This window comes from Larus michahellis, chromosome 4 (assembly GCF_964199755.1).
Source record: "Larus michahellis chromosome 4, bLarMic1.1, whole genome shotgun sequence".
Taxonomy (NCBI): Eukaryota; Metazoa; Chordata; class Aves; order Charadriiformes; family Laridae; genus Larus; species Larus michahellis.
Genome location: NC_133899.1, coordinates 1853256 through 1880456, shown reverse-complemented (window position 1 = coordinate 1880456; position 27201 = coordinate 1853256). Strand labels below are relative to the sequence as shown.

Genomic DNA, 27201 nt, shown 5'->3' with positions numbered 1-27201 from the left:
TAATTCTCCCAACGTGCTGCGAACATGCTGTCACCCACGGCGGCGTTTTCCCCCCGTGGTGGGGGAGTGCGGCAGACCTGACGCTCGTCGAGGTTTTGCGTGTGAGGTGTTGCTCCGGGGTCGCTGCTGCATCGTGTGCTTACACCCCGGACTTCCTCGTGGAGACCAGCAGCCTGTGCTACATCTGGGAGCAAAACTGTTTGTCCTTGCCGCTGCTGTTATCTGTGCGAACCAGGCTGGGCCGAGGCTGGGTGCTGATGCTTTAAACCTCCGCCGGGCTGTGCAGGGAGATCTGTGGCTCAGCAGTCACCGTTGCCTCCGGGAAGGAGAAGCGTGCACCGCAGTGAGCCTCTCCCCTGGATCCGTCGCTTCTGCAAACATCACTCTGGGCGGCTCTTTTAGTTTATTTTTAAAAGAAAAGCAAATCCAAGCAGAGGAGTCTGATCTCCAAGAACCAGGCACCGCTAAGGCGCTGCTGGTAGCGCGCTGGGGATTGCGTCTCCCATCCAGTTTCAGCTGGAGAAAGGCAATTGTCTTTTCATCTGTTAATGGGAGGCTTCAGAGGAGTAATTTTATTTCAGACTCAAAGAGGAGTCAGTGGAGGGAGGAGCAGGTCACTAGTGAATGGATTATGTTTGATCACTTCTCGCAGACCTGGCTTTAAAAAGTTAGAGTTTTTCTTCCCGTCTCCCCAGGTCTGCCGTCTGTCCTCAGCATCTGTTACGGAGTAATGTCTTTTGATGTGTGTGGGGAAATATAAAAAATGGAACCAGAGCCTGTCATATTTACTTATATTACCAGGTCCCAGGGAAAGCACTTGCTCCTTTCAGTATGCCTACAGCATAGGAAGGGTTTAAAAGCTTCAGCCTGGAATGCAGAGGGGCCATCAAACTGCGCTGATGAATAAATGATTAAAACCAGAGTCATGCCGAGCGCAAACAGTTTGGGGTTATAACAAACATGAGACGAAGCCACCAAGGGCCCGATTTCCCTTTGAAGAGAAGAATGTTTCTCTCTCTGCATATTGCTTATGGAGCGCTCGCGGCTCGGTCCTTCGGAGAGAGCAGAGCCCCCCCCCCCCGTGATGCTCTCCCATCCCATGTCGTGCCCGTCTGCCTTTGTCAGGGATAAACCGGCGTCGGACGTGGATGCGCGGTCCCTGCCATCCCTTCGGCGCTTCTGTAGAGGTACGGGAGCTTTCTGACCTCGGTGTTAGGGAGAGGGTCTGGCCAAACGAGGAGCTGGTTCGGCCGCAGACGCGTTGTTGCCTGTTGCTCTCGCAGCCGCCCTGAAAATTGCAGGCAGCCCTTTTCCTCGCCGGCGGCGCTGCCCGCCCGGCAGCGATCGATGCAAAACGCAAACCCGTCTCCCCGATCAAAAGGGAAGTAAAGGGATGATTTAACCTTGCATTAGGGGTATTGTTACTTTTGAAAAAAATTCAATAGCCACTGAAAATGATACGATAATTTTGTAGAGAAGGAGAGCCGTTGCATCTGTCAATAGAGGCAGCAGCGTGGGCCGTCTATTAGCTGTTTGCGGTCTGATGGGAAAATCCATGCTGATATTTGCTTCCTTTTCAGCTTTTGCGTGTTTTTGCCTGCATCCCTTCTGGCTGGTTTGGGGAGTCCTGTATCAGGCAAAGTCTCGCAAGATTTAGCGTGCAAATGGTTGTTGCCACCTTCTCTTCTTTTTTTTTTTTTTTTTGCATGAGAAGATGCCCAGATGTTGGGAGCTTTGGTGTTTTCTGTCTAGTTTCCGGCATTGCGCGTCTCTCTGAAGGTGAGTCGCCTGTAAAGGAAAAAAAACGCCTTTTCTCCTCTGTGTTTGCATCTCTTGCTTCAGGTGATCTTAGCACATCTGGCGGCTGGTTGGGAAGGTTGCTGTGTGGAAGGACCATCTCTTGGAGCAGCTTGCATGTTCCTCTGTCCTCAATCACTTCATGCCATCTGTGTGCTGGAAGAAATACGTGGGAAAAAATCTTACAGCTGTGTCTCACTGGCCTTGTTTTGTACCCACTGGTGTAATTTTCTCTTTTTTTTTGTGGTTTTTTTTTTTGTTTGTTTGTTGTTTGTTTTTTTTTTTTTTCATTTACTGATGGCAAAATCCCCCTGGCCGGCCCGTGGAATTGCCCAGATATGCTTTTGTGCAGTGGGAGGGGAAGAAAATCAGGAATGTCAGGCTGATGGGAAGACTCTTGGGAACAGAAGGTCTCCCGCTTCTTTGCTGGCTCAGGCAGCCCCGTCCTGTAAGCGCGCCCTGGGTTTTCGCTGCCATTATTGCTGATAGGAAGCTGTTCCTACTCTTGCTTTCTTGCAGTTAGAAACTTTTGTGTTTCTAGCCCTTATTTATCTTAAAAGGAATCTTGGTCCATCTCCTGAACGTCTTCCATCAGAAGACTTCTGCTTCCCTCGTGGCCGGTGAGCGCTCGGTGCAAAGTCTGGCAGCCGTGGCACGCAGTGCCGTGTTTGCCTCCAGAATCCATGGCTTTTTAAAAGCCCTTGGAGTCCTGAGGTATCAGGTGAGCAAAATAAAATGAAATGATGGGCTGCCGATACCCCGTCCACCCCGTAATTGATGTGGTGACGGTGACACACGGGATAACAGGGAGGGGGAGATTGATCGTGCTGCTCTAAGCCTGCCGGTGCTGGAGGATGCCGTTGCGCTGGAAGGGCAAAGCTGGCCTCTTGCTATGAGCCCGTCCAAGCCCCAGGATTGATTGATTAGTCCCAGGTAACGAGACTTTCCCAGATCCTTCTCTCAAACCGTGAAGTTATAGTTATAAAACAGAAATAGCTGTTACAGCTGGCTGGGCAGTGACAAGCCCTCCGGACAGCGCGGGGTCTGCGGAGGGCTTGGGGCTGCCAGCTCTGTACCACGGCTCGGTGCTCAGTACCGTTAAAACGCATGGGTAGGATCCAGGTTTGGCCGAGCGGGAGGAGAGCAGGTGGAGATGTTTGGCTGTCAGCAGATCACCCCGGCAGCTGGTGGCACAAATCCAAAGGCAGCTGCTTATCTTCAGGAAGGGGCTGTTGCTGGGGCGAGTCGGACTGACACAGACAAAGCCGTTCCCGTGGCTGGAGTTGGCGGTAGGGAGGATTTTATCTAGGGCAGGAGTCGAGCAGGCGTGCGAGGACGGGGGACTCTGGGGTGCAAGAGAGATCTGCTGTGTTTTGGAGTGATGGTTTTGTTTTATATTCAAATCCAAATCCGTGTGAAAATAACTCCGCTGCGTGGCCAGGCTGGAAGTCTGCCTGCGCTCCCCACAGCTGCTCTGGACTTGGGAAGGCAAAAAAAAAAAAAAAAAAAAAAAAATCACACAGCAAAGATTGAACAACCCTGAGCATCTGTCTCCCTTCAATTCTTCCGGCACGGTCCTGATCCCTGCTTGCCACCACGCGTCTCTCCTGGCCCAAGGCAATGGCTCTCGGGAGCAGCAGGCTGAGGAGAGCAGGGCTGTGCGTTCAGCCCCTGGCTTTGGGGAGGTCCTTCTCCATCCTGCTGCCTCGAAGGGGAAAGATGTTGGGGGGCTGAAGAGAAAAAGATCTTTGGGGAGGGAGGCTGGGAGAAGCACAGTAGGGGTTAGATCCTTCTAAATGCGATTTTGCCTATTCCGGCTTGTTTTAGGGAATTGTGCTGGTAGGTGGAGTTTCTGCAAGGGAGAGAGACGTTCCCTCTCCAGGCACATCAGCCATCGGTTCGGGCAAGTCGTGTTCCTCCTCTGTTTTCCCTGGTGCCAAGGGGATCTTGGAGTACTCATGTCCCAGTTCCTGAGGTGTCTGGGGGGTTTCCACCTTGTGCATCCACCTCGCCCCAGGGAGGGCCGTCTCTGGGCTGGGAGGCAGCGTGAGCTCCCTTCTGTTCAGTGGCACGGTGCCTTTGTTGGACGTGCCCTGCTCTATTAAGAATAACAACATGGTGGTGTTGGGGTTTGTTTTTCTTTTTTTTTTCTTTTTTTTTTTTTTTTATCTTAGGAGCTGATTGTTCTGAAGCAGTGGAGTGAGAGACGCGGGGGGGAGGCGGCGCCGACGCAGCCAAGTAGAAAGTAATGAAATGGAGCCCGAGCGAGCAGGATGGAGGGGAAGGGGGCAGAGTGACAGCATGAAGGAGAATCACTTGTTCGCCTTCCATCAATCCCTGCTTTTTCTCGCCGTCGCACGCGCCTGTGTGCAGCTGAGCGTGCGCGGGCAGGGAGGGGAGAGGCGGCGCGCGGTGTCAGGAGCTGTTAGGGAATACATTTGTCAACAACGGGGCAGGGATCGGAGCGAAAGGAAAGAGGCGGCCGTCACAGTAGCCTTTTATTTATTGATGGCTTTGGATCGTTCCTGTCTTGGGAAGAGCTTACCTAGGGGGAAGAGTGGCAAGGTGTGGGAGGAATGGCCCTGATTGATTGTAATATTTATGGCTCCTACCCTTTGCTAACTGCTCCCAGGTGGGGCTGCTCAGCCGGGGCTCGCTCAGTCTTTATTCCCCACCAGCAGAGGTGGCTCCTGGAATTCGCCCCTATCTGTAGTTCCCACAGGTTAGCAGGCGTTGCGACTGAAGAACGTCTGTCCCACGGGGACCGTTCCTCTCGGGACGAGGGCTGTTGGTGGAGCTGCCCTCCTGACTCGCTGCTGTCTCCAGCCTGCAGCTGTTCCACCTGCGGTTTCTGGTGGCCGATGCGAGCTCCGTGCCCGCTCACCAGAAGATGACCGTTTCCATTGCAGTGGAGTCTTGCTTCCCATTCAAGTGCATGATACCTCTCTTCCCAACCCTGCCATCCATCTTAAAAGTGTTTCTCCCTCAAAAGTCTGAGTCTCTGGGCTCCTACCTGTGACTTGGTGTCGTTCCAAAGAAGAGCTCCCACGCTTTGAAAAGCTGGTGGCTTTGTGTAGCCTCCGAAGAGCTGTACGTGATAAGGGAATTAGTTGATTGTGCCACAAGCTTCCATCTTCAGGAGCAAAACCTTGGCTGTAACATGGTGGTACTAAAAAATGCCGTTTCCGTCATCTTGTGCCCATTAAGAGTGAAAGCATGTAGGTGATCCACTGGTGGGATGAGAGAGTTGAATAATGTGCTTTGGGCATGATGAGGGTTGGGACCTGTTCTGCTGGACGTGGATGAGGGGCACAGAACAGGCTTCCAGTTGTTTGTACTTTCCAGAAATCTTAGATAGCAGAGGTTTGATTGTTCGTGAGCAGCCCAGGGTGGCTTTGCTCTGGACGAGCCTGTTGCACTCCTGTGCCTCAGTTTCCCCTTGCACTGTACGAAGGAGCAGTGTCAGGGTTCACGGCCTCGTGTACTGTTTGCCGAGCCCTCGCTTGTGAACCTCTTCAAAGGGGCTGAGGAGTTGGCACTGACAGCGCTGACGATCGCTTCCCTCTGCGCTTTACGTTGGGGTGTATTTTTATATGTGTATGTTCCCTTCCTTTATAGGTTTGGAAGAAGTTGCTAAGCTCCGAAGCTCCCCGTATCAGTGTCTTCATGGCAGTGCCCACTATCTATGCCAAGCTGATGGAGTATTATGACAAGCATTTCTCTCAGCCGCAAGTCCAGGATTTCGTGCGTGCCTTTTGCCAGGAGAACGTCAGGTAGGTGAGCGATGCCCCTCTGCGCTGGGCAGGGGCTGGCTGTCCCCACGCTGGATCCGCCGAGGGTGTTTTTAGTGTCTCTTTCACAAGAACCAGGGTGACGTTATTTAATTATGAGCCACTCTTGCATGGTAAAGCCAAAAGGGGTCTGCACGCTCGTTATTTGTGTCACCCTACGTAACACAAGGCTAAAGACTTTGTCCTGCATCCCCAGCTTGTACTGCAGTACCCCTTTTAGGAGGTTGTCCCGTCTTAAAACCCGTATCAGACAAAGAATCTTCTATATGTGAGGAACATTCTTGGTAGCAGTTAAAAGGTTTTTGGGGATTCTGTCTTCAGGTTTTATGTAGGAGCAGGCTTTGTGTAATCCTGTGTTAGACCGCAAATTCCCTGGAGCAAAGGTGATGTTGGATGCTTTCTTATATGGAGTTTCCGTGTGCAGGTTAATGGTGTCAGGCTCAGCAGCCCTGCCTGTGCCCGTCCTGGAGAAGTGGAAGAGCATCACTGGGCACACGTTGCTGGAGAGGTATGGGATGACTGAGATTGGGATGGCGCTTTCTAACCCCTTGCATGGAGTCCGTGTCCCAGGTAGGAGTCTCTAGAGGGTGCACGCTGTTGGGAGGCTTTTGGCTGTGAAGTGTTCTTGTTTTTTCTGATCATGGAGAATACACATCTAATCACCATTTGTTGTGATTGAGGAGCAGGATGTGGTAGGAACAGTGATGCTGGTAGGGGAATTGGCCCAGAAAGGGGCATGGGTGTGAGAAGCGTCTGGTGGGCTTCTCTGGGATCACTGCCCGTGGTGGATCGGCAAAGCTGTGTGTGCAGAGCTCGCAGTGGTGCACGCTGACCTGATCGGCCAGGCTGGTTCTGTCCAGGAGGCAGAGTCCATACCGACGCTTTATGATGTCCAAAGTCTCAGCTGAAGCACTGTGATGGGACTGCCTCAGCTCCAGCTCTGTGAAGTTGTATTCGTGTGCGGTCTTGACACAGGAGTCCCCACGCGGCAGTTGGTGTCCAATCGATCGGCACTGAGCGTTTAAAATAGGATGTCTGCTCACTCTTATTTTAGTGCAAGTTTCTTGACTCTTTAGAAATTAGAAATTGTCACACCTCGTTGTACACTCTGGTTCTGTTCTCTCCTTGTCTTCCCTCACTTCTCTTAGCTACACTTTGTGACTCCTCTCATTATCTGTAGTTTATGTAACCTAGAAATAAATTGATCTGAAACATTAAAAATATGAAATGCCCCCGCCCTCCCTTTGGTTAAAAACGTGGCCATCTGTCTGCCGAGCCACCCAGCCCACCACTGTGCCACCTTCTCCTCCCCACATGCTGTCTGCACATGCGTGGCACCATATGCATCGTCTTGGTCTCCTGTGTCTGGGGGACCAGAGTTACCCAGGGGGGGCTGTCCTGGGTGTCATGGCTTCCCACAGCACCCCAGTCCCATGGGATGCAGAAGCCATGCTCCTGCAGGGATCGCACAGGGAGAGGAGAAACCACGGCTCCCCCAGCACTGGCTCCTCAACGTGAGAACAGCTCGGAATACAAACTCTAGTTCACTTCTGCAGAGCAACTGTAGTTCTCCCACCCCGGCTCAGCCAACGTTCCCTTCCCCGAGAAACCCTGGAGAGGGAAGCAGGCAGGGAAACGAGATTCCCACCTGCGTGAGCTCAAGCTGTCCGTGATCCCCACGCCGCAGGGTGACGGTGCAGTTTGAATGTCCCTGTGGCCTGGTTATATTTGCTTTCCGTTCGTCTTCGGGAGGGGGAACGAGTGGAGGGTCTAGAAATTTCCCAGGAGAAAAAAGGAGAAAGGAAAGAAGACTGAAAACAACACGGGCAAGACAGATGTCTTGTACCTGGGTCTGCAGGGGAGCTGGGGAAGATCCTCTCGTGCAGCTACCAGCGGAGGGGCTGGGGATAAAGGCCGGCTGGCCGTCATTCCAGCCGCCATCCAGGGGCTCGCTGCAGCCCCGAGAGGGGAGAGAAGGATCTTACAAAGGTGTGGATCAGTGAGAGACATTGCAGAAAGAAGGCTATAATTGAATAGGCTTGACTAATTTATTTCGGGAAGTGTCAGTTGGGAAGCAGATGGGTGAAGCTGAGGCATAATTTACTGGAGCTGTGAAAGAGCTTTTGATATAGTAGCCCATTAGAGGCTGGGATGTAAGGTCGCCACGGAGCACCCAGGGCGAGAGAGTCAACTGAGAAATGCAGCGATGGGCTGGGAACAGAGGCTGGGCGGGAGGAGGGGTGAAGTGTCCACAGAAAAGACCTCAGACGGCGTCGGTGTTACAGGGAGAGATGCTAGGCAGTGGTGACCACAGACCCACGTGCTGGCCAAAGCAGTCAGAGCACCGCAAGCATGGCACTTAACCCCTTGGGTAAATCCAGGGATCCTCACGCTTGCCCGGGGGATTTCTCTTGGATTGGAAGCAGTACACGTCCTTCTCTGCTGCTTCATGAGCTCCTGCCTCGAGGAGGGGTCCTGGGGCTTCCCTCGCCGCTTCCACCCACTTGGCGTGGCTGGGGAAGGGTCGAGTCCTTGGCACCTGCCTGTCCTGCCCGTGTCACCGCCGGTGTCTCTGGCAGCGTGGCACCGCTCTTCACCCGCGGCACGGGTCTGAAGGGGCAGGGGCGGGTGGGCAGCCTTAATTTCCAGAAGAAGAAAAGATGAAAGATTTGAAAGATAAATGTTTGCTTGTATATGGTTAAAACCCTGCTTAAAATGCCTCTGTTTTCACCAGCTCTCATTCTAATCCCCCCTGGTGCTGTTACTGTGAAGGGAGATGAATAATTCATGGACGGAGAATGCCTCACTGGGCCTAATCACCACTTTAATTGGAGGTTTAGATCAGAGGCGGCTAATAGCTCCTACAGCGGGGACTCCGTGTATTGTTGACAGTGAGATCGTTGAGTGCCTTATCGTTGGCCTGTTTCAATTCTCCCAGGACACCACCGCACATAACAGCATCGAGGTCCCCAGATACCGAAGGACACAGACCGCAGGGCCAATTAAATTTATCTGGGAAGAGCTGACAACTTTTTTAAACAGAGGGGAAGGAGAGCCGGTGAAAGAATAATAATGTCACTCCTTGCTGACTGCCGCCCGGCTGATGCCGGCTGAGCTGACACTGTGGGCATGTTGCCAGCATTTCTTAACATTCAGGAGCCTGCAAATTGGAGAGAGCTGGGAGGGAGCGAGAGGGGAAGGAGCAGGGATTTCTCCCCAGTTTCCCCTCAGGATTATGGCTTGGGGACACAAAAGGAAGCCAGTACTGAGTGTTGACCCCCCTTCTGATCACCCCTGATCGTGGTCTTGGTGAAGCCAGGACCTCCGGTGCCATTCCTTTGGGAACGGGCTCAGCCTTCTGCTGACCTGTTGGAGTCAGCACGGTGTGTATCTTGACACGACAGATGGACCTGAGAAGCTCTGGTCATTGTTTTTACACAAATTTTATTAATACTGTCAGGTTCGTGTAGCTCTAATCAATGTTACGAACGTTTCCAGCCTTTACAGATGTTGATTTCCAAGTTTGTAATTTTTCCTAAATACCAGAAAGCCTTATCCAGACCGAATATAAGGAAACCACCCCCCACGAGTGACTTATTTTACATGTTGGTTTTACTTTATCCAAGTAGGAAATGATTTGTAATGGTGATCTGAAACACCGTGTGGGAAACACGTTGCCTCCTCTGTGTCTTCAGGTTTGTTTGACAGCACTGTGCTGATGGTTGGTATTTCATTCTCGAAGACTGAGACCAGAAGTGGGCACTAACCGTTTAGTCCTGCTGCCCGTGGATCAGTCCATTATATTTCTGCATTGAGGTCAGTAGCTTGCATCCAGGGAGGAAGCATCTTCCAGGAAGGCATCCATTTGATCTCGATTTGAAGGCTTCCAGAGGTGGCAAAATTGGGAGAGCCCATGGCAGTTCGTTGCGCTGGTTACTGCTCCCTCCGCGAGCTTTGCAAGACTGACTTTATGGTGCCTGCCCGTCGTCCCTTGCCTCGTCTCGCAGGCAGGTTGGAGGCTGTTCGCACAAGGCGTTTTTCGCACTGGAGAAAATGTTCCCATAGAAGTCTAAAGGGTGGCTTCAAGCAAGCTTGATGCGCAGACACCCAGCGTGTTTTCCATGACTTGTTACTCGCTTTTTCAGTCCTCCTGGAGTCTACCATGGCAGGTAACAGACTATTAAAACACATAAGTACCTCTACATGGCACCTCTGGGCGCTTCTCCTGGTGACTTGTCCTGGCATACGCTTCTCCCTCCGTACCCTGCTGCAGTCCCCTGTCTCTGACTCCTGGCAGCGTCTGGCCGGGAGATGGGAGCAGCCCAAGCGATGCTCATGGTAAGACAAGGGCCTGGCTGCGCGTGTTGCCTGACCTGAATGCCGAAGGCAATTTCAAGCTGAACAGACACACATCACAGAACTGCCGTGTCGCTTTCTGTTTATTTCTTGCCAGATTTGCTAATTGTTCGGGTAGTTTCGCTGCAATAAAATCTCACTCCCTCATAGCCCATCTGCTCTTAGCTGATCCTGCAGGGATGCCATAAATCTGGGCTACGACGACATATCAATTTCCATGGCAACTGACCAATGTAGCAAACAAAATCATGATGTCACAGATACCGGATCTCCAGGGCTTGAACAGGAGAATGAGACCAGGATAGGGAAAATGCCACTTGAACCCAAACGTCTGAAGAACAGATGACAAGAGGAAGACAGCGCTGAGCTCCAGGTCCTGCACACCCTGCTCTAAGGACTTTCCAATGTCGAGCTGACCCTAGCAGCTCTAGGAAACATCACCAACTGGAAGCTCCCCAGGGGAAAAAAAATGATCATCTCTTAAAATAAAGAGTACGCTTACTGATATTTAAGCTCAGGCCTGTCCGGTCCTCCTGAGCCACAGGCTGCTCTGTGCTGACATCCCTCTCCCCACTCGCAGGGGATGAAAGTCACGGGCTTCATCTTGCAGTGAGCGCCGTCCTGTGCCATTGAGATGCAGAGTGAAACCTGCCGAGCCAGCAGATGCCCACCACTCCTGGTTGCTGCTGAGCCTGGAGCCCCCCGTCAGCCAGAGGTCGCAGGAACAAAGCTGCCCTTTCTTCTGTGCTTGCAGATGCTCACCAAGAAGAGCGTGCACTAAGCCAAGGGGTGGGAGTGCCGCAGGCTGCGAGTTGGGGAGCTCCGGGTCGCAGGACCATCCTGGAGCTTAATAGCAGTTGTTCGTGACGCTGTGTCAGATTCCCTGGCTTTGAAAATTGAAACCTGTGGAAGAACGTTGTGGTTTTGATCTCTGCTTTTCTCCTGTGATGTTTTATATAGAGTTTATTGATGTCTCATAAAACTGAGATAATCCCTTGCAATTCTCACACTGTTAAGCCTTTGCCTTCTCTGTCAGGTCCAGGCTGTAGAGAAGCAGTGAGCCACTGTAGTAATCATCGTGCTCTTTCTTTTCACATCTGTGTAGGTTTTGTGGTGCTTTTTTTTTTAAAAAAAAAAAAAAAAAAAAAGACAGCTTCATTACTGAGCTACGAAGCTGTGCTGATGTCTTCAAAGACTGGCCAAGAGAGACTGTTCAGGGCCGGAGACACATTTGTTTTCCTAGGCATTTCCAACACTGCCTGCTCAGCGAACAGCAGCGTATTGCACCGCAGTGACATTTGCATGCAGACATACGATGTGATCGAAGCCTTCCTGAAGGGTAACCCCCTGCTAGGAAGTTCTTTAGTGCCAGCACAGTCTGCAGATGCCATTGATAGACGAGCAGCTGCTCTTTTGCATCCTTGATTTCGTTGTTTCCCAGAGGCTGTCCACTGTTTCACTCTTGTTTTCTCTTGCAGGTTCTGTGGGCACCCCGCTTCCAGGGGTGAAAGTGCGCATCGCCACCGAGACCTTGAAAAATGGTGGTCGTTCCTACACCGTCCATGCTCAGGGAGATGAATACAACACGCAGGTACTGCTCAGCCACGGCCTCTGCTGCTTCGTTTTGTCTTGTGAAAAGTTCTCTCCCCCCTAGCTCTTTGAAGCCCTGAGGGTTGAGGTGTGCTCTGCTGTTATTCCCAGGAACTCAGTGATGCTATTTAGAGTTTTCTCTTTCTCGTACTCATTTATGGCTTACTGTAGCCATGGTACTTTGTGGACCGCGCAAGTGTTGTCCTTGCCTGCAAAGAAGAACAACATGTGAGAGAGAACACCCCTCTGTATGGGGGTGGACGGTGAAGGCTGTGGTATAAGGGCTATGGTATAACGAGATGATGCTGTGTCTGGTGAGGCTGTTGGTGGCCCAGAGGAAGGTGATGGGTCAAGCAGTGTCTGGCTTTTGAAAGCCGGGTCAAAAAAGTTGAAGTCAGCTGCAAAAGGTAAGAACAAGGCATTGACAGGAATTCAGACGGGCCCTACTCCAGTCACTAAATCGTCTGGAGGAGAGGATGAGTGCTGGAAAATCTAGAAATGGGGTCTGTGTTTATTTCACTGGGTTTGATCAGGGTTTTAGCAGTGAGAACTGGAAGGACAATTGGGGACCTTGGGGATTGCATTCATTTTGAAATGATGCAGGGGGCAACTCACCAGGTTTCCATGGAAGTCCAGCTCCATGCCGAGCTCCGACTGCCAAGTGATATCTGCGCCAGCAGTTCTGGTATCTCAGAAGCTGGATATCCTCGATGGTGAAGTGGTTGGGCCCCTTCCCCGTGCGCTGCCCCTGTGTTGGGGTGCTACGTGTTCCCCGCTGCAGAGGCAGCCCCCAGCCCAAGGTCCGGGGTGTCCAGCTGCCTCAGCCCCTTTCTCTCCCCGCAGAAACGGCTGAAGGGGGTCTGCGTTCCTGCTGCATCTCCTTTGCACCCTCATTGTGGGTGCAGGTCATGCCGCCTCCGACAGATCAAGAGCCAGGTGATGTACAGGCTGGGCTGAGCAGATAGATGCTCTGTGTGCGAGAGAAATTACGCCAGCAGTCGCGTGCGCCGGGTGGGTGGGAGACAGGCAGGCGTGAGATTCAACCTGAAATACGTATCTTCGCTCGCTCCTCCGAGGAAATAGCTTCTCATCTAGCCACGTACATGCCGAGGGTTTGAAAGGAGCTTTCTGGTCTGGGGCAGGGTGTCCCAGGGACACTGCCGGTGTAAGTACTGGTGAAAGGCTCGAGAAAGCCTTTTTTTTTTTTTTTTTTTTTTTCTCTAGATTATCTGTGCTGGCAGCTGGAGGAGCCGGCAGGACGACGGGCAGCCCCCCGTGTGTGGGTTGTGGTCAGGTGGCAGCAGGTTGCATTCTGTGTTCCGATGCCATGACGGAGCGCTGGATCCCACCCCAGCCGTGCAAAACGAGCCCAGGGGAGAGCGGAGAGGGACCACTCTGGCCAGGGATTGTGGCTTTTATTTAAAAAAAGGGTTGCCACTCTTTACTTTGTGTCACTGCCATGGCGTGGCCGAGCAGCGGGCAGAGCAGGAGACCTGGGTGCAGAACTCAACACGTAGGAAGGTGCATCCCATTTTTATCACTCCACTGGATGGGTGCTAGGTTTCACGGTTTTGTAGTCTCATCCTGGAGTTAGATCTTGGCCTTTTTTTTCCACTTGTGTGGAACTGAGACATGAAATATAACGTGTCCATTTTAATAATGATCCTATAATGCTTTTTTTACCCTAAGGGATCCCTAGACGCTTTACAAATTAGATCTTAGACACAAGAATCCCCAAAGCGCAGCTACTTCCAGGATGAAATGTGGATGTTGTTGGTCTGAATTATGAGAGGGGAAAAAAAAGTAATGTGTTTTTTTTTTTTTTCTGCTCAATACTCCTTCCCCTTTTTTCTGGTTGTTGTATCGAGCGACCGGAGAAGACGGGGAGCCCGGATGACCTGTGTCTGGTGCTGAAATCCCACCACCCCCCAGGGCTTCAGAGAGATGAGGCTCACACAACTCTCCTCTTTTCTCTGACTCCGGGCTGCTTGAGTTTGTATCTGGGGCAGAGGAATTGCCCTTTTATCCCAGCCGTTTCTCACATACACACTTCAGCCCCCAGCGCGGGTGGCTGAGGTCCATACCAGTGCTACCAGGAGCTCCCACCAGTGCTGGTGTTGGCCCCACGGCGCTTGCTGATGGCTGCCTTTCCATCAAGCTCTCCCTCGGGAATTTTTTTTTTTGACTGTTCTGGTGAATTCTCAAGACATCAAGCGGGGAGGGTGTGGGGAGGTGGTAGAGTTTGCCTCTGGGCGTTGGCTGATGGGTTGGTCCCTCTCTGAAAGGCTGTCCCCATCTCACCCACCTCGCTCCTTGTCCCAGCTAAACTGGGTGTTTCTTCAGGCTGAAGGGAGAGCAATGGTCCCATCTGAAGGGAGAGAAATGGTCCCAAGCAGCGCTACAGGCTTGGGGCAGAGTGTCTGGAAAGCTGCCCAGCAGAAAAGGACCTGGGGGTGCTGGTGGACGGCCATCTTAACATGAGCCAGCAGTGTGCCCAGGTGGCCAAGAAGGCCAACAGCATTCTGGCTTGTATCAGGAATAGCGTGGCCAGCAGGAGTAGGGAAGTGATGGTGCCTCTGTACTGGGCACTGGTGAGGCCTCACCTCGAGTGCTGTGTTCAGTTCTGGGCCCCGCTGTACAAGAGGGACATTGAGGCACTGGAGCGTGTCCAGAGGAGAGCGACCAGGCTGGTGAGGGGTCTGGAGACCAGGTCGTATGAGGAGAGGCTGAGGGAGCTGGGCATGTTTAGCTTGGAGAAGAGGAGGCTGAGGGGAGACCTCATTGCCCTCTACGACTACCTGAACGGAGGGTGCAGAGAGGGGGGTGCTGGTCTCTTCTCCCGGGTGAGTAATGACAGGACCAGAGGAAATGGTCCGAAGCTGCGGCAGGGGAGGTTTAGATTAGATATGAGGAAGAATTACTTTACTGAAAGAGTGGTCAGGCACTGGGACAGCCTGCCTAGGGAGGGGGTTGAGTCGCCATCCCTAGAGGTGTTTAAGAAGCGTATAGATTTGGCACTTCAGGGCATGCTCTGAAAGGCAGAGATTGTAGGTTGTTGGGGGTTTTTTTTGGGTTTTTTGGATTTTTTGGTTTGTTTGGTTGGTTGGTTGGTTTTTTGGGGTTTTTTGTGTGTGTGTGTATGGTTGGACTCAATGATCTCAGAGGTCCTTTCCAACCATGAAGATTCTATGATTCTATGATCTGCTTTGGGCCACCCTAGGAGACAGTGGCTGGCTGGGTACCTCCAGGACATCCACAGCATTTCCAGGAGCAGAGCGGAGCCGCTGCCCCTGGGACTGCCAGAAGGGCCGTGGGGAGGTATGAAAAACAGTCCCCGCTCTCAGCATGTCTTGGCCCAGGCGGACGCGTGGAGGTGACAGGAGTTTGGGTTTTATATGGCCTGGGTATGGAGCGTGACTTTGCATCGTGTGGCCACGCTGGCGGGCGGGTGGCGGCCGTGGTGGCACACCTCTTCTCCCAGGGACGGGGTAATTTCACTGCTTCACACCTGCGGTTGCGGGCGGAAAGCCTCACCTGCTGCCTGTTCCTGCCCTGCCATGCTGCTGCTGGCACACTGTGTGCATCATGCTTGGTTAATAATTTATGTCAGAAGAGAGTACGTCAGTGGAATTTATTTAAAACAAGGAGGATCTGACAGTCCGAGTGCTCATCACGCTCCACCAGTCAAAGAAAGGCCTGGCTTTTTTTAAAAACAGCTTCTTCACGGCAGAGGGGCTGTCCCCGGGATGAGAAGACCCGGTCAGTGTCACCCTCCCTGCCTGTGCCACGGGACAACCCCGGCGTGGCCTTTTTCTTGCCTCTTACGAGAAGGGATGAACAAATACTTCCTCACCTCCCTCGCAGGGGGGGCTCTGAGGCTTACAGCATGTTTTTTTGAGGGCTGGGAGGTCTGTGGTGTGGACCCGGCAAAGGCAGAGGGGTCCCGGTGGAAGGACAGTGGTGGCGGGGCTGGTGACAGGAGGCACGCGGCCCTCCCAGCGCCCGTTCTGCCAGGGTTTGATACGAGCCTCCGCAGCCCCATCCCTGCTCTGGGCATTTCTCTCCGGTTTGGCATTGACGCTGTGAAAAATTACCAAATGTCACGTAAGGGATTGCTGGAAATAAACACCTCCCGGCAGCCGGGCCGGCCCAGGGAGCGCCTGCCGTCTGCTTCACTTATGAGACTTTCAGGGCAGGGACCTCTCTCCGTACACAGAAAGCGCGGTGCACATCTGTGCCGCTGCGCAGATAATAATGAAGCTGCCAAGCCGGAGCTGATCCCGGCCACAGCGGGGGCACGAGGCCGTGCCGTGGGGCAGCCGTGCCGTGGGGCGGCCGTGCCCGGCAGCACGGAGGGCTAAGAGCGAGCACGGTGGGGCAGATTTGGTGGGATGCTGAGCACCCCGGCAGGAGTCGGGCTCGGAGCCGTCTCTTCTCACCAGCCTCTCGGCTCCTGCGAGCAGGTGATCTTTGTGCCGGGGGTTAGGCGCATTGTCAGGGCAATCTGCGAGGCGTTCACACCTCGGCTCCGCTGTGCAGAAACCCTCCTGACTGCGAGCGGAAAGAGCGCCTGCCTTTGCCAAGGAAATTATTTGCTTAGCTGTACGGAGCCTCGCAAGGTCACCGCCTTCCCCGCTTGCGTTGGGCTGAGGTTTCTGCCTTCTGCTCCCTCTCGGCAACAGAAGACAACAGACTTTCCCTGAGCTGTTTCTTCCCCGCTAACACCGTCTCTCCCATTAGATGCTGGCGGATCGCGCCGTTTCCTTTCACGTTGTCACCCTTTGGACGTGTTTGCGTGTCCTGCTGCAGCGAGGTGCAAACAGGAGCCTGGCGGCATCGCGGCGGTGGCAGAGGAAGGCGTGTGGGTGGTGGGAACGGGGAGGTGGGGAGCGTTTCTGCTTTGCCATCCGGTAACTGCCTGAGCTTGCAGCAGGGGACTGCTGTAATTTGCAAAGCTGGTTTCTGGCACACCCTGAAGATCAATAATCTACTTAGCTGAAAGTTTGCCGGATCTCTGTTCTTCCCTTCATTTTCTCCCATCCCTTGATTAGAGTGTTGGATTCCTTTCACGCACGTGCTCCAGCCCTCCGATCTCCTTGAGGCTCTCATGAGCCTTGTGCTCCATCGCGTCTGGTTTGCTCAGGCTTTCTAGCTGACTCTTGTGCTGTTTCCTTGCTGATTGTCGCTGCACCGTGGGCTGCGAGCTGCTTTCCTGAGCTGACACGGAGCCACGTGCTTCAGGCTGTGGGCCGTGCCCTGCCTGAAGCTGCATCACCACTCCCAACAGCGAAACGAGGTGCTCCAGCCTGACTAGATCCCTCGCTGCACGATCCCTCCCCAGCCGAGGACGCTCTACAGCCTGTTGTGGGACAGGGCCACCCGCGGTGGGGCAGCGCGGGCCGGGGGTGGCACTGCCCGGCAGAGTCACAGTGCCTGACACGGTGTCATCCACCTCCTCCCTGCGCAGGAGCGTGGTGGTGCGGAGCGTGGTCCCCTGGGGAGATGCTGTCCATCGAGTGCTTGGGGAAGTGCTCCTCCTCCAGTACATCCCTGGGGAGCAGAGGTCTGGAAGTGGACATCAGGGGACAGCAGCAGCTTCGTCTGCTTTGAGCCATCCCGGCCATTGCTCTCGTCCGAAGCAGTTCTGAAACATTTAACCTGCCTTAAGCAGCTGCCTGTTGAGTTCGTCTGATCCTATAGGAACAGGCTCTTTACCCAAAAAGCCTGGGTGTCGGTGTAGGGGAAGCTGTCAGCGTTCCTCCCTACCCATGACCCCGGATGCTTTTTCTCTAGGTCTTTTTTCCCCTTAACTTTTTGGCAGCCTGGGAATCTCGCTCTCCCCCCGGCTGGCTCCGGCGCACAGGAAAGGGTTACAGCTTCCCAGCGCCGAACGTTTCAGTTTGCTTTGTTCAGTGCAATGCATATTTCATACGCTTAGCTTCCCAGCTGGCAGAGGCCTGGAAACCCTGCGAGCTGTCGGGTATTGTCTCTCTCCTTCTTTATTTGTTTGTTTGTTGGTTGGTAGGGTTTTTTTGGGTTGTCATTTTTGTTGGTTTTCTTTCTTTTTTTTTTTTCTTTTTTTTTTTCCCTTTTCCAAATTGCTCGCTCGCACGAAAGCCAAACCCCAGTCCCTGACAATAGGGGTCTATCAATAGATAAATGGTTTCACAGCTGTATCTAATGCAGTGCTCTAGCCAGGGCTTTTATGGCGAGTAATTTGCTCGTGATGAGGCTGCGAAGGGAGCCGTGCGGGACGTACGGGTTGCAGGAGCTGGCAGCAGGAGGATGCTGCAGCCATGGGCTTTTCTCCCCTCCCCACCCACCCCCGCCACTCCCCCCCCTGCAAAGGTTGTAATTATCTCGTTGTTTATCCATATGCAAGCTGTCGTCCTGGATGAGAACCGGCGCGGCTGCGGCCATCCCTCCCGAAAGCCACCAGCATCTCCTGGCCCCTCCTCCCCGTGTCCCCTGCGTCCCTGCCATCTGCTAACAGGCTTGCTGTTGGTTTCCAGCACCTCCATGGGGCTGCGGGTGCTGGGGGCAGCTGCCGCCATCACCCTTTGTTAAGGCCGGAGGTCTCGGCCGTTGATGCCCCTGTGGAGGGGACCAGGAGTGGCTCCACCTCGTTCGCATTCATCCCAGGTCTCTGGAGAACCGGTGGGGAGGTGCCCGGTCCCCACTGAGCTGCCAGGGTTGTCTTGGAGGCTTCCTCCAAGGTCTAGGCACCTCCATGGCTGCTGCCCGCGGGCGGTGTGCCATGGGTGGGGGCAGGTGCTGTGGACTTTGGCACTTGGCATGTCTCTGGGCCGGGTCGTGCGTGGAGGTGCTGTTGCACGTGCACCTCTCGGGTGGTGTCTCCTCATCTCATCCATCCAGGTAATTTGAAATGGCTGGTGTGAGTGTGCCTGGCCCTTCTCCTGCAAGTAGCTCCTGAGGTTATAGGCAGCCAGTTCTGGGCTACTATGTCTAGTTCCGGGCTCCCCGGTTCCAGAAGGACAGGGACCTGCTGGAGAGGGTGCAGCAAAGGGCTACCAAGATGCTGAGGGGACTGGAACACCTCTCTGATGAGGAGAGGCTGAGGGATTTGGGTCTCTTCAGTCTGGAAAAAAGACGGCTGAGGGGGGACCTTATCAATGCTTATAAATACTGAAAGGGGGGGTGTCAGGAGGATGGGGCCAGGCTCTTCTCAGTGGTGCCCAGTGACAGGACAAGAGGTAACGGGCACAAACTGGAGCATAGGAAGTTCCATCTCAACACGAGGAGGAACTTCTTTGCTGTGAGGGTGGCAGAGCCCTGGCACAGGCTGCCCAGAGAGGTGGGGGAGTCTCCGTCTCTGGAGACATCCCAAACCCGCCTGGACGCGTTCCTGTGCCACCTGATATAAGATGACCCTGCTCTGACAGGGGGGTTGGACTAGATGATCTCCAGAGGGCCCTTCCAACCCTGTGATTCTATGATTCTATGACCGGCATTCCTGAAAGTGGACAGGTACGGACATGCTGGTCGGGATGTGACCACCTGGCCCAGGGAGTCCTGTCTCTGCACTCGTTTCTTCCTTTTCCTAGTCTGGTCAGACCTCAGCCTAAACCAGTTTGTTCTTTGTCCTTGGTGCTCCTACGCTTTCAGAACATATCTCCTCCCGACGGTAGAATTTTTCACCGGTTTTCTTGTCCCTGCTGCATCCCATCCTCGTGTACTGGTACCTCCCACAAGTCTCTCTATGGTGAACTTTACCTCCAGCATCCCAGTTCCATCTCCCATCAGCAGGTCGCTGCCCTGTGGTGCTGGAGCCTCGTAGGATGCCTTCACCAGGACAGCAAGTTGCTGATTCAGGGTTGAACTGTTTCTTGGGACTTGGGGTGAAATTCAAGTTGAGCTATGGAGAGCCAAAGGCTGGCTGACAAGGCTGGATGGCTACCCATCATGGGATGCTTTGAGCTTCATCTCCTCCACCTCACGAGTCTTGCCCTCAACCTCATGATCTCCCCCATCAGTAGCCGCCCCCCAGGGCTGGCAGCATGGGGAACACATTGTTGAAGGCAGCCTGGATTAGATCTGCTGCTTTTCTTCTATCTGGAACATCAGTCCTCAGGTTTTCTGGCACAATCCACCTTTGGTAAACTCACGCTGCATTTTTTCTCATTTTCCATTTGCCTCCGCTTCTTCCAAAAACTCCTTCCAAAGCCCTCGCAGCGTTGGATTCTGCAGTTGTGTATATTCCGGTTACGATTTCTGTTTCACCGTGTTCCTCTCATCTCCTCAGTATCCTGTTTTGTGTCCCGCCCAAGTAATTCAAGTTTCTCCACTTTGTTGCCCAGGCTGCTTTCATTACTGCACAAACATTTTAGCAGCTTCTCATTGATCACAATTGCATTTTCGTATGGACTTATATCTCCTTCCTTCTTTCTGTCTGTCCTCTGATTTTTATTTTTTTTTTATTTGGCCATAGTTGTATTTTATTTCTTCCTGGTAGTAAACACAGAGGCAGAGATTATGTTAGCGTCGTGTCCCCTTGTTTCTCAGCTGAAAACTTTTCTTATCACAGGAGCAGCCTTGATTCCAGAAGACTATGTCCTTGCACATTCAAATTGAATCCATCTGTCAAGAAGAAGCTTCTTTCCGCAACTGTTTCCCTTGAGCTAAGCTCTGTTGTAGCACCCTCAACCTTTGTCGCAGCACCCTCAAAATCTCCATCAATCTCTTTATTATTGTTTTATGCTTTCATTCCTCCTTGTAGGGGGAGGAAGACTTGGGACGTGTGTCCTTGGTCCCCTTCACCAGGCTGGCAGTCTTGGTTCTCCCAACATGAGGGACAAGGGGTGGATTCCTCTCTGGTCTCCCCGTGTCTGATTTTGGTCTTCAGCCCTTTTCTGTATCGTTGCCCATGCCAGGAGAGCCTGGGAGAGCTGGGGTGTTCATCTTTGGCGTTGTGAGGCATGGGGTGAAAGCAGGTCTCCTGCCAACGCAGTCGCTGGTGCTTGTTTCTGTTTGATTTTTGCAACTTCACACCTGAGTCCTTCCGAGCTGTGGGTTCATAGAACCATAGGGTTGGAAGGGCCCTCTGGAGATCATCTAGTCTAACCCCCTGCTAGAGCAGGGTCACCCAGAGCAGGTGGCACAGGAACGCGTCCAGGCGGGTTTGGATGTCTCCAGAGACGGAGACTCCCCCACCTCTCTGGGCAGCCTGTGCCAGGGCTCTGCCACCCTCACAGCAAAGAAGTTCCTCCTCGTCTTGAGATGGAACTTCCTATGGTCAAGTTTGTGCCTGTTACCTCTTGTCCTGTCGCTGGGTACCACTGAGAAGAGCCTGGCCCCATCCTCCTGACACCCCCCCTTTCAGTATTTATAAGCGTTGATAAGATCCCCCCTCAGCCGTCTGTTTTCCAGACTGAAGAGACGCAATTCAACCCGCGTGCTTACAACCTGCCTCCTCCCCTGATACGTTTGTTGGACCTCCATCTGGTCGTGGAGGCTGTCGCTGCTGTGGGACATCTTGGAGATATTTGCCAAAGAGCCCTGGTCGTGGTGGTGGAGATGCAGAAACAGAGACCAGAAGGAAGAGGGACAGTCTCTGCCCCGGGGCGCTTCCAGCCGAAGGGAGGAGGCACCGGCCGCCGCAGCGTGGTTTAGCACAAGGAAGCAATTAGAGGTTCTAGGGCAGCGCGATCGTCTGTAGTCGCAGCACATCACAGCCTCCCTGACCTCGACTTTTGAGTGAGGCTTATGAAAAATGAACCGAAGGTGGGCCGCTAATTGAATCCTTGCCTGGTCCTCTGCCTGCCCCCGAGCACAAAATCAGAGCAGGCGTTGCGAGGGCACGTCAGGAGCCTCTCTCTAATGAAGAGAGCTGAGGGAGTGGGAAGATGTGCTGACATCTCGCCTCGTTTATTATCTTCTGAAGCCTGCAAACAAGAGGGACGAGAACAGCAGCGCGGAGAGCTGCTGGCGTTTCTGGAATAGTGTTACACATCTAATTTATGGTGTTAATATAGATCAAGAAGTTTTGGGTCCGTGGAACAACTGCGGGGAGGAGTGACCTTTCCCAAACTTGGGTTGTTTTCTGTGGTTCTTTTGGGATCATCTGGAGTTAATCAGTCTGGTAACTCTTAAAAAATCAGTATTGCCTAAAAATATATGCCGTCACTTTTGTTTTCAGAGGAACAACATTTGCTGTAAGTAGAGGGTTGGGCTTTTTGAAAACAAGTTTCAATGTTCCAGTTCCACTGTGCACCAGCCTTGCTTTTAAATTTATAACCCTCCAAAATGAAAAGTAAATTGATTGCGTTATTCCCAGCCCTTTTATAAAAGTTAACATTGCAAAAACAGATGTGAAATGTGGCCTTGTAGATTACAGTCTGGGCTTGGGTTTTTTTTGGTTGGGATTTTTTTTTTTTTTTCCCTTCTTTCTCTGTGCTGTGTCCCCGAGGAGCAGAAATCTGCCTTTTTCCAGCAGGAGGAAAATTGTTCTGTGTCTAAATTGCCTCCTGCTTGCCTTCTGCAGGATGCTGCAGGACACGCAGCTCAGAGGAACGATAATGCTTTTACAAAAACACGCAACTTGGCGGGCAATTTTTAATGATGAATGTGCGTGAGCGTTCGGATTGCCTGGGAATTTGGTAATGCTCTAGCAAGCCTCACACCTCTAGGACATCCATTCAAATATGGCCCAGAGAGACAGTGATTAAAAGGCACTATAAAGCGGATTATTGGTCTCCAGCTTCCTTTTAGGAGGCAGGTGAGCATGTCCTCATCTCTCTTGTCACCCGCCGCAGCAGGACTGGACGTAGCGTGATCCCATGGTCTGGAAGAGCCGGGTCTGAGCACAGCCTGGAGCTCCCGTGCCTTCTCCAGGTCAGTTGGAGCGGAGTTGTTGGATGCCGTGTTGTGGCAAGGCTTTGCTGTATCGCAGCGCTCTCCGGGCCACCGAAATCTTGAAGGGGTGAGTGAGTGGTCTCACGCGGGCAGGGAGCGTGTCTGGAGGCGCTGGTGGCAGGGAAGCTTCTGCGGCAGCGTGGTGGCGAGCGTGGCAGGGCATCCGTGCTCCACAGCTCGACCCTACAGGGAGGGAGCGGGGGCAGTTCTTCAGGCTTCGTTATATTATTTTCCGTGCTCCTGGTATGTTTAAAAAAAAAAAAAAAACAACAAAAACAAACAAACAAAAACAACACAAAAAAAAAACCAGAGAAAAGTTACTGCTCTGCGAGAACTGCTAAAAGGGCTCCATCACTTCCATAAACCTCACACATATAAATTATTGTCTTCTATTAGTCACTTAAAAGGCTGGGTTGCTTAATTATTGTGATCGCAGTAATCACTTATTTACAAGTTGGGGAAAAATGCCAAGCACTTCCAAGCTGAGCAGCGCTGTGGGGCCGTGGCAGAGGAGGCAGGGCTGCAGAAACATTTCCTTCCTCCCCACGAACGTAAATGCTTTTGCTTCTCTTGGTCGCGTCAGCCGTGGTGCCCGGCCTGTGGACGCCCCGGGCTGTTCTCTCCGGCTCTGGCAACAGCCGTGGTGAAGGAAGCCGGGCTGCTCCGAGCCCGGGGTGGTGGGAGCTTGCAGGAGTGGGGCTGGCTGGTTCTTCCTGGAGGGAGGACTGCGGAGGAGTCGGAAAGCAGCCTGTGGGAGGGTGGGACAGGGAGTGGGGACCCAGGGGCAGAACTGGAAGTAGGGAAGAGGAAAAGGAAAATGACGGGAGATCTGCAGGCCCTTGCGCTGCCCCCCTCACTGCTCCGCTTCGCCCCATCCCAGAAAACCGTCTGCAAACGTCCTGCCTCGCGCTTCTGGGGCACGGGAGTTGCACGGTCCCTTTTAAGGTCCCTCCCGAGAGAAATGCTCTGATCCGCAGCCTTGGGTACTCACCCAGGGAAGAGCTTCAGATTATTATTTTTTGGGGGGTCAGGAGGAAGGAGGGGGTTGGTAGAAGTTAAATGTGTCCCCCTGAAACCTACTGTTTGCAACCTGAAGAAGGTGTGTGTGTGGTTTTTTTTGTTTTTTTTTTTTTTTCCCTAAAAGCTTGTCTGTCTTCCTCCCAATCCTATCAGCCCAATAACGCGTTATTACCTCCCCTTACAAGCCTCGCCTTCCAGCTTTCACTCCGTGTCTTCCACATGTTTCCGCTTAGGAATCCGCTATGCCTCCTCTGCTTCCCAGCGAAAGAGATGCCGCTCTGAGCCTACCTCCATAAAAGACCCTAATTCCATTAAAGTCCATTACAAGCTCCTCTCCCGCAGTTCCCGGAGGAGCGCGGGGCAGCCTGTATCAGAGACCGCAAGAAAACAAATGGCCACTTTGAACAAATCCCAGGGCCGCGTGCCAAGCGGGGATTCCCAGCTATTTACAAACCGTCCTCGCTTCCTCCTAATAAAGAGGTAAAATGGAAGCAGGGAAAATATGCATTTTATAATCACCCAGATTTAGCCCTTCAAAGGATTTATTACAACCTTTTATTTTCATGCGTGGAAAATGTAATCTTATCTAGCGTGCCGGCTGGCCCAGCTCAACTCGCCGCATCGGTTTTACAGCAGAAAGCTATCAAACAGCAACCTTCGGGGGCACGCTGTGCCGGGGCGTTAAAGTTGCTCGAATGCATTAAAGCAGCTGAAACGTGCATCAAAATATGGCACTAGGAGAGGAGGATATCTGTGCAATTAGCGATCTGATGCTTTCAGCAGCTGCTTGCAGCGTCGATCCAGCGTATCAACAACGGGGGCCGCTGAGATGTGACGGAGGAAAGAACCAAACACGCTGCTGCCACAAAAACCCCGCTTTCAAAGTGGGTTAGCAGCCAGCTAGCTGGGGGGATGTGGGATTTTAGCGGGGATCAGATGCGAGGGATTGTCGGAGACAAATGCCTTGAACCTTGAATTTTAATTTATGCTCTTTGCGAGCAGCAGAAGCTGCTGGCGCTGGGGTGGTTTGTGTCCCCTCTGCTGCGCTGGGGAGCAGTGCCAGTGACATTCGGAGTTCAGCAAGCAAAATCCTATTAAGATAACGTCACGGCCTTTCTGTTTTACTGTTTGCAAGCCAGCCATAACATCATTAAATTACACAACAGGGAGGTGCCTGCTGCCAAGGAGCTCTGCTCGAGATAAGACGTGGGTTGAGCCGCTGCCAAAATTTGCGTTGATATGACAAGAAATTTGGAGCTGGTTCAAGGCTGGATTCGCAGCAAGACATGGCAGCGCGCAGGTAAACAGCGCGCAGGATTGGCCCCCGGGGCAGCTTCTGCCGCGCTGCGCCGGGGCACGGCGCGGGTGGCGCAGGTAGGGCAGTACCCGGCACGGCTGGCAGCGGGCAGCGCCTGCGCAGGGCAGGGCTCAGCCGGGCGGGCTGGGATCGAAGACGTTCGTAGTAGCCAGATTTACACCCCTTGTTGCGTTCGGCGCTGCCGAGCAGAAGACAGGAGTCTGGCAGGACCTGTGGACGAAGCTCAGGCAGCTGAGCACAGCTCCTCGCCGTCCGTACCCCCGCCACCCCCTCCTCAGCCCTTTCGGGGGAGTCGGAGGCAGCCCGATGGATGAAGGGATTGGCCTCGGAGGCTCACGCTAGTAATTAAAAAGCCTGTAATGTGATTTCAATAGTCTGTTACGTGTACTGAGATGGGGCGGATGGGATGGCAGGTGAGCGGGCCGGAGTTGCCCCCCGGGAGGAGAGGTGTCGCGGGCAGGGCTGTAAGGGCTGCACTGCCCAATGGGTGGAACTGGAACTGGGAACACTGCGGGGACTGAGGTGCACAAGGACGTTGCTTGTTTTTTTTGTGACGCCACAGCAGGAAAAGGAGTGAGAAGAAGGAGCTGTGTCGTAAAATTACACCGCTGCATGTGACAGCACTGAAACCCTGCCTTGCTGGTCCCTCTGCATCACCCGCCACGTCCCTGCCACTCTTGTCCGCTCAGGCTTTGTGCCTCTTGCCCTTTTGCTGCTGCAGGTTTGGAGGTTCGGTGCTTGGCTCTCCCGGATCCCGGGTTCCTCTGTGCTGTCCTGCTTGTGGGTAGTCTGGTCCTCAGGCTCCTTCTTTCAGATCCCCAGGGGAGAACTCACCCAGCACCGTCCTCGCCTTGCTATCGTTCGGCTAAACTCCCCTCATCAGCATTAAGGATCTTTTTCTCCTGCGGCATCTTCCAGGCAGCGGAGGTGATGCACAGCCAGGGCTCCGGGGCTCAGCCCAGCCCGTGACACATGGAGGCATTTAGGTGGCTCTGTAGAAGTGCCTGGGCTGTGCCCCAGGTCACCTCGTCCTCCAAGACAGGACATCAGGAAGAAATGACTTAAAACAAGAAGTGTGCCTTAAAAGCAGGTTTCTAAGCAGTTTCCTTTAGAGAAGCTTCGTTTCCATCGAAGGCTGCGCAGAGCCTGCCCTGCTCTGGGGTTCTGCCCGCCTCTCCACTTCTGCTCTTACCGCTTTCCCTCGCGGCTGCCTTTCTGGCATTGCTGACTTTCGGGGTCCCAGATGTATCTATCATCTCATGCGTGTTGCGGCAGCTCAGGTACAAAGTGGCTGGGAGTTCCTGTTACCGGGATGTTCTCTGCCAAGGGACGGAGCGACGTGTACAAGCGCAGCTCGTCGTGATATTCCGTCCCAGCACTGGCTTTGCGCGTCTTCCCTGCAAAGGGCTGTAGGTTAACGCAGTGCCACGCGCGGTGCGACGTTCGCGCTTCTCTAGTGCCTCATCTCTTAGCCTGCCCGCGTCCTTATAATTACAGAGCGGTGCATGTGCAGGGGAGATGAGATACCGTGCAGTGTCGGGCAAGTCTGTGACCTTCCTGCCATTCTCCAGTTTCCATAACAGCAGGATATTTGTTTTGTTGCCATAGAAAACCTGCCCGCGCATGTTTGCAGGGTACCGAGTTGTCACTACAACCGTTGCCTTCCAGCGAGCCTGAAAGGAGCCGCGCGTCCCCGAGAACAAATCAGATGGTGTTTCCTGCCACCTCCTCAGGAAAAAAAAAACCCAGCCCAGGAGTGTTAGATTGACAGTTTTGGAAAGCAAAGTTTTCTCTCTGTCAACAGAGCAGACAGCAGCGTGGCGGAGTCACGGGAGCGCATCGTCCCCTGCCTCCCCTGGCCTCGCAGCAGCTGCCCTCCTGCCTGCATCGCCCGGCCGCGGCGGGCAGGAGGATGGTCCTCGTCCCTGAGGACGCCACAAGTCTAGTACATCTGGGGTGAGCGGTGGTGCTGCCTTCAACACCGGACCGGGATCCGATCTCCCAGCTGCTGCGGGACAGTGGTGCTGGGGGAGGGCAGGGCTCCGCCGCTGCCAGCCCAGCGACAGGTTGCTGCGAGTGCCAAGCGGTGCCGCTGGTGGCCGGTGTCCCCGGCGGCTGCCGTTTCCAAGGCTGAGCCCTCCGCTCGCCCTTTCAGCTGGCTGCTGTCACGGCAAGATAAACGGGCCTGGAGGGCAGCAGCGCTCTGGGGACGGGACACGGAGTTGTCAGGCATGTGTGGGTCTTTCAGGACGCAGCATCTGTGACCCGTTTTCATCCATCCCCCGAGAGCCTCCACCACGGGGAAAGGCAGTCTGGCCCAAGAGAGGCGGGAGAGGGTCTCCTCGAGCGGGTGGGTGCCCTGGTCGGGGTGCCTGGAGATTGCAAAGCGTGACACGCTGTCTCTGCTGATGCCCCCCCAGCATCCCACACCCCAGACTGTGCCAAGGCTCCGGGGGC

The 27201-nt window shown here is 53.5% G+C and overlaps 1 protein-coding gene across 6 annotated transcripts in view; it reads left to right on the top strand.

The window, feature by feature from the left end:
• ACSF3 (acyl-CoA synthetase family member 3) overlaps positions 1-27201 on the top strand; it is a 70434-nt gene that overhangs the window by 10509 nt on the left and 32724 nt on the right. For all 6 annotated transcript variants that reach the window (XM_074582682.1, XM_074582679.1, XM_074582676.1 and 3 more), the window contains 3 exons: positions 5416-5570; positions 6013-6158; positions 11423-11535. In XM_074582682.1, the coding sequence (XP_074438783.1) occupies positions 5416-5570; positions 6013-6158; positions 11423-11535 (414 nt within the window). The remainder of the gene's footprint in view (positions 1-5415; positions 5571-6012; positions 6159-11422; positions 11536-27201) is intronic.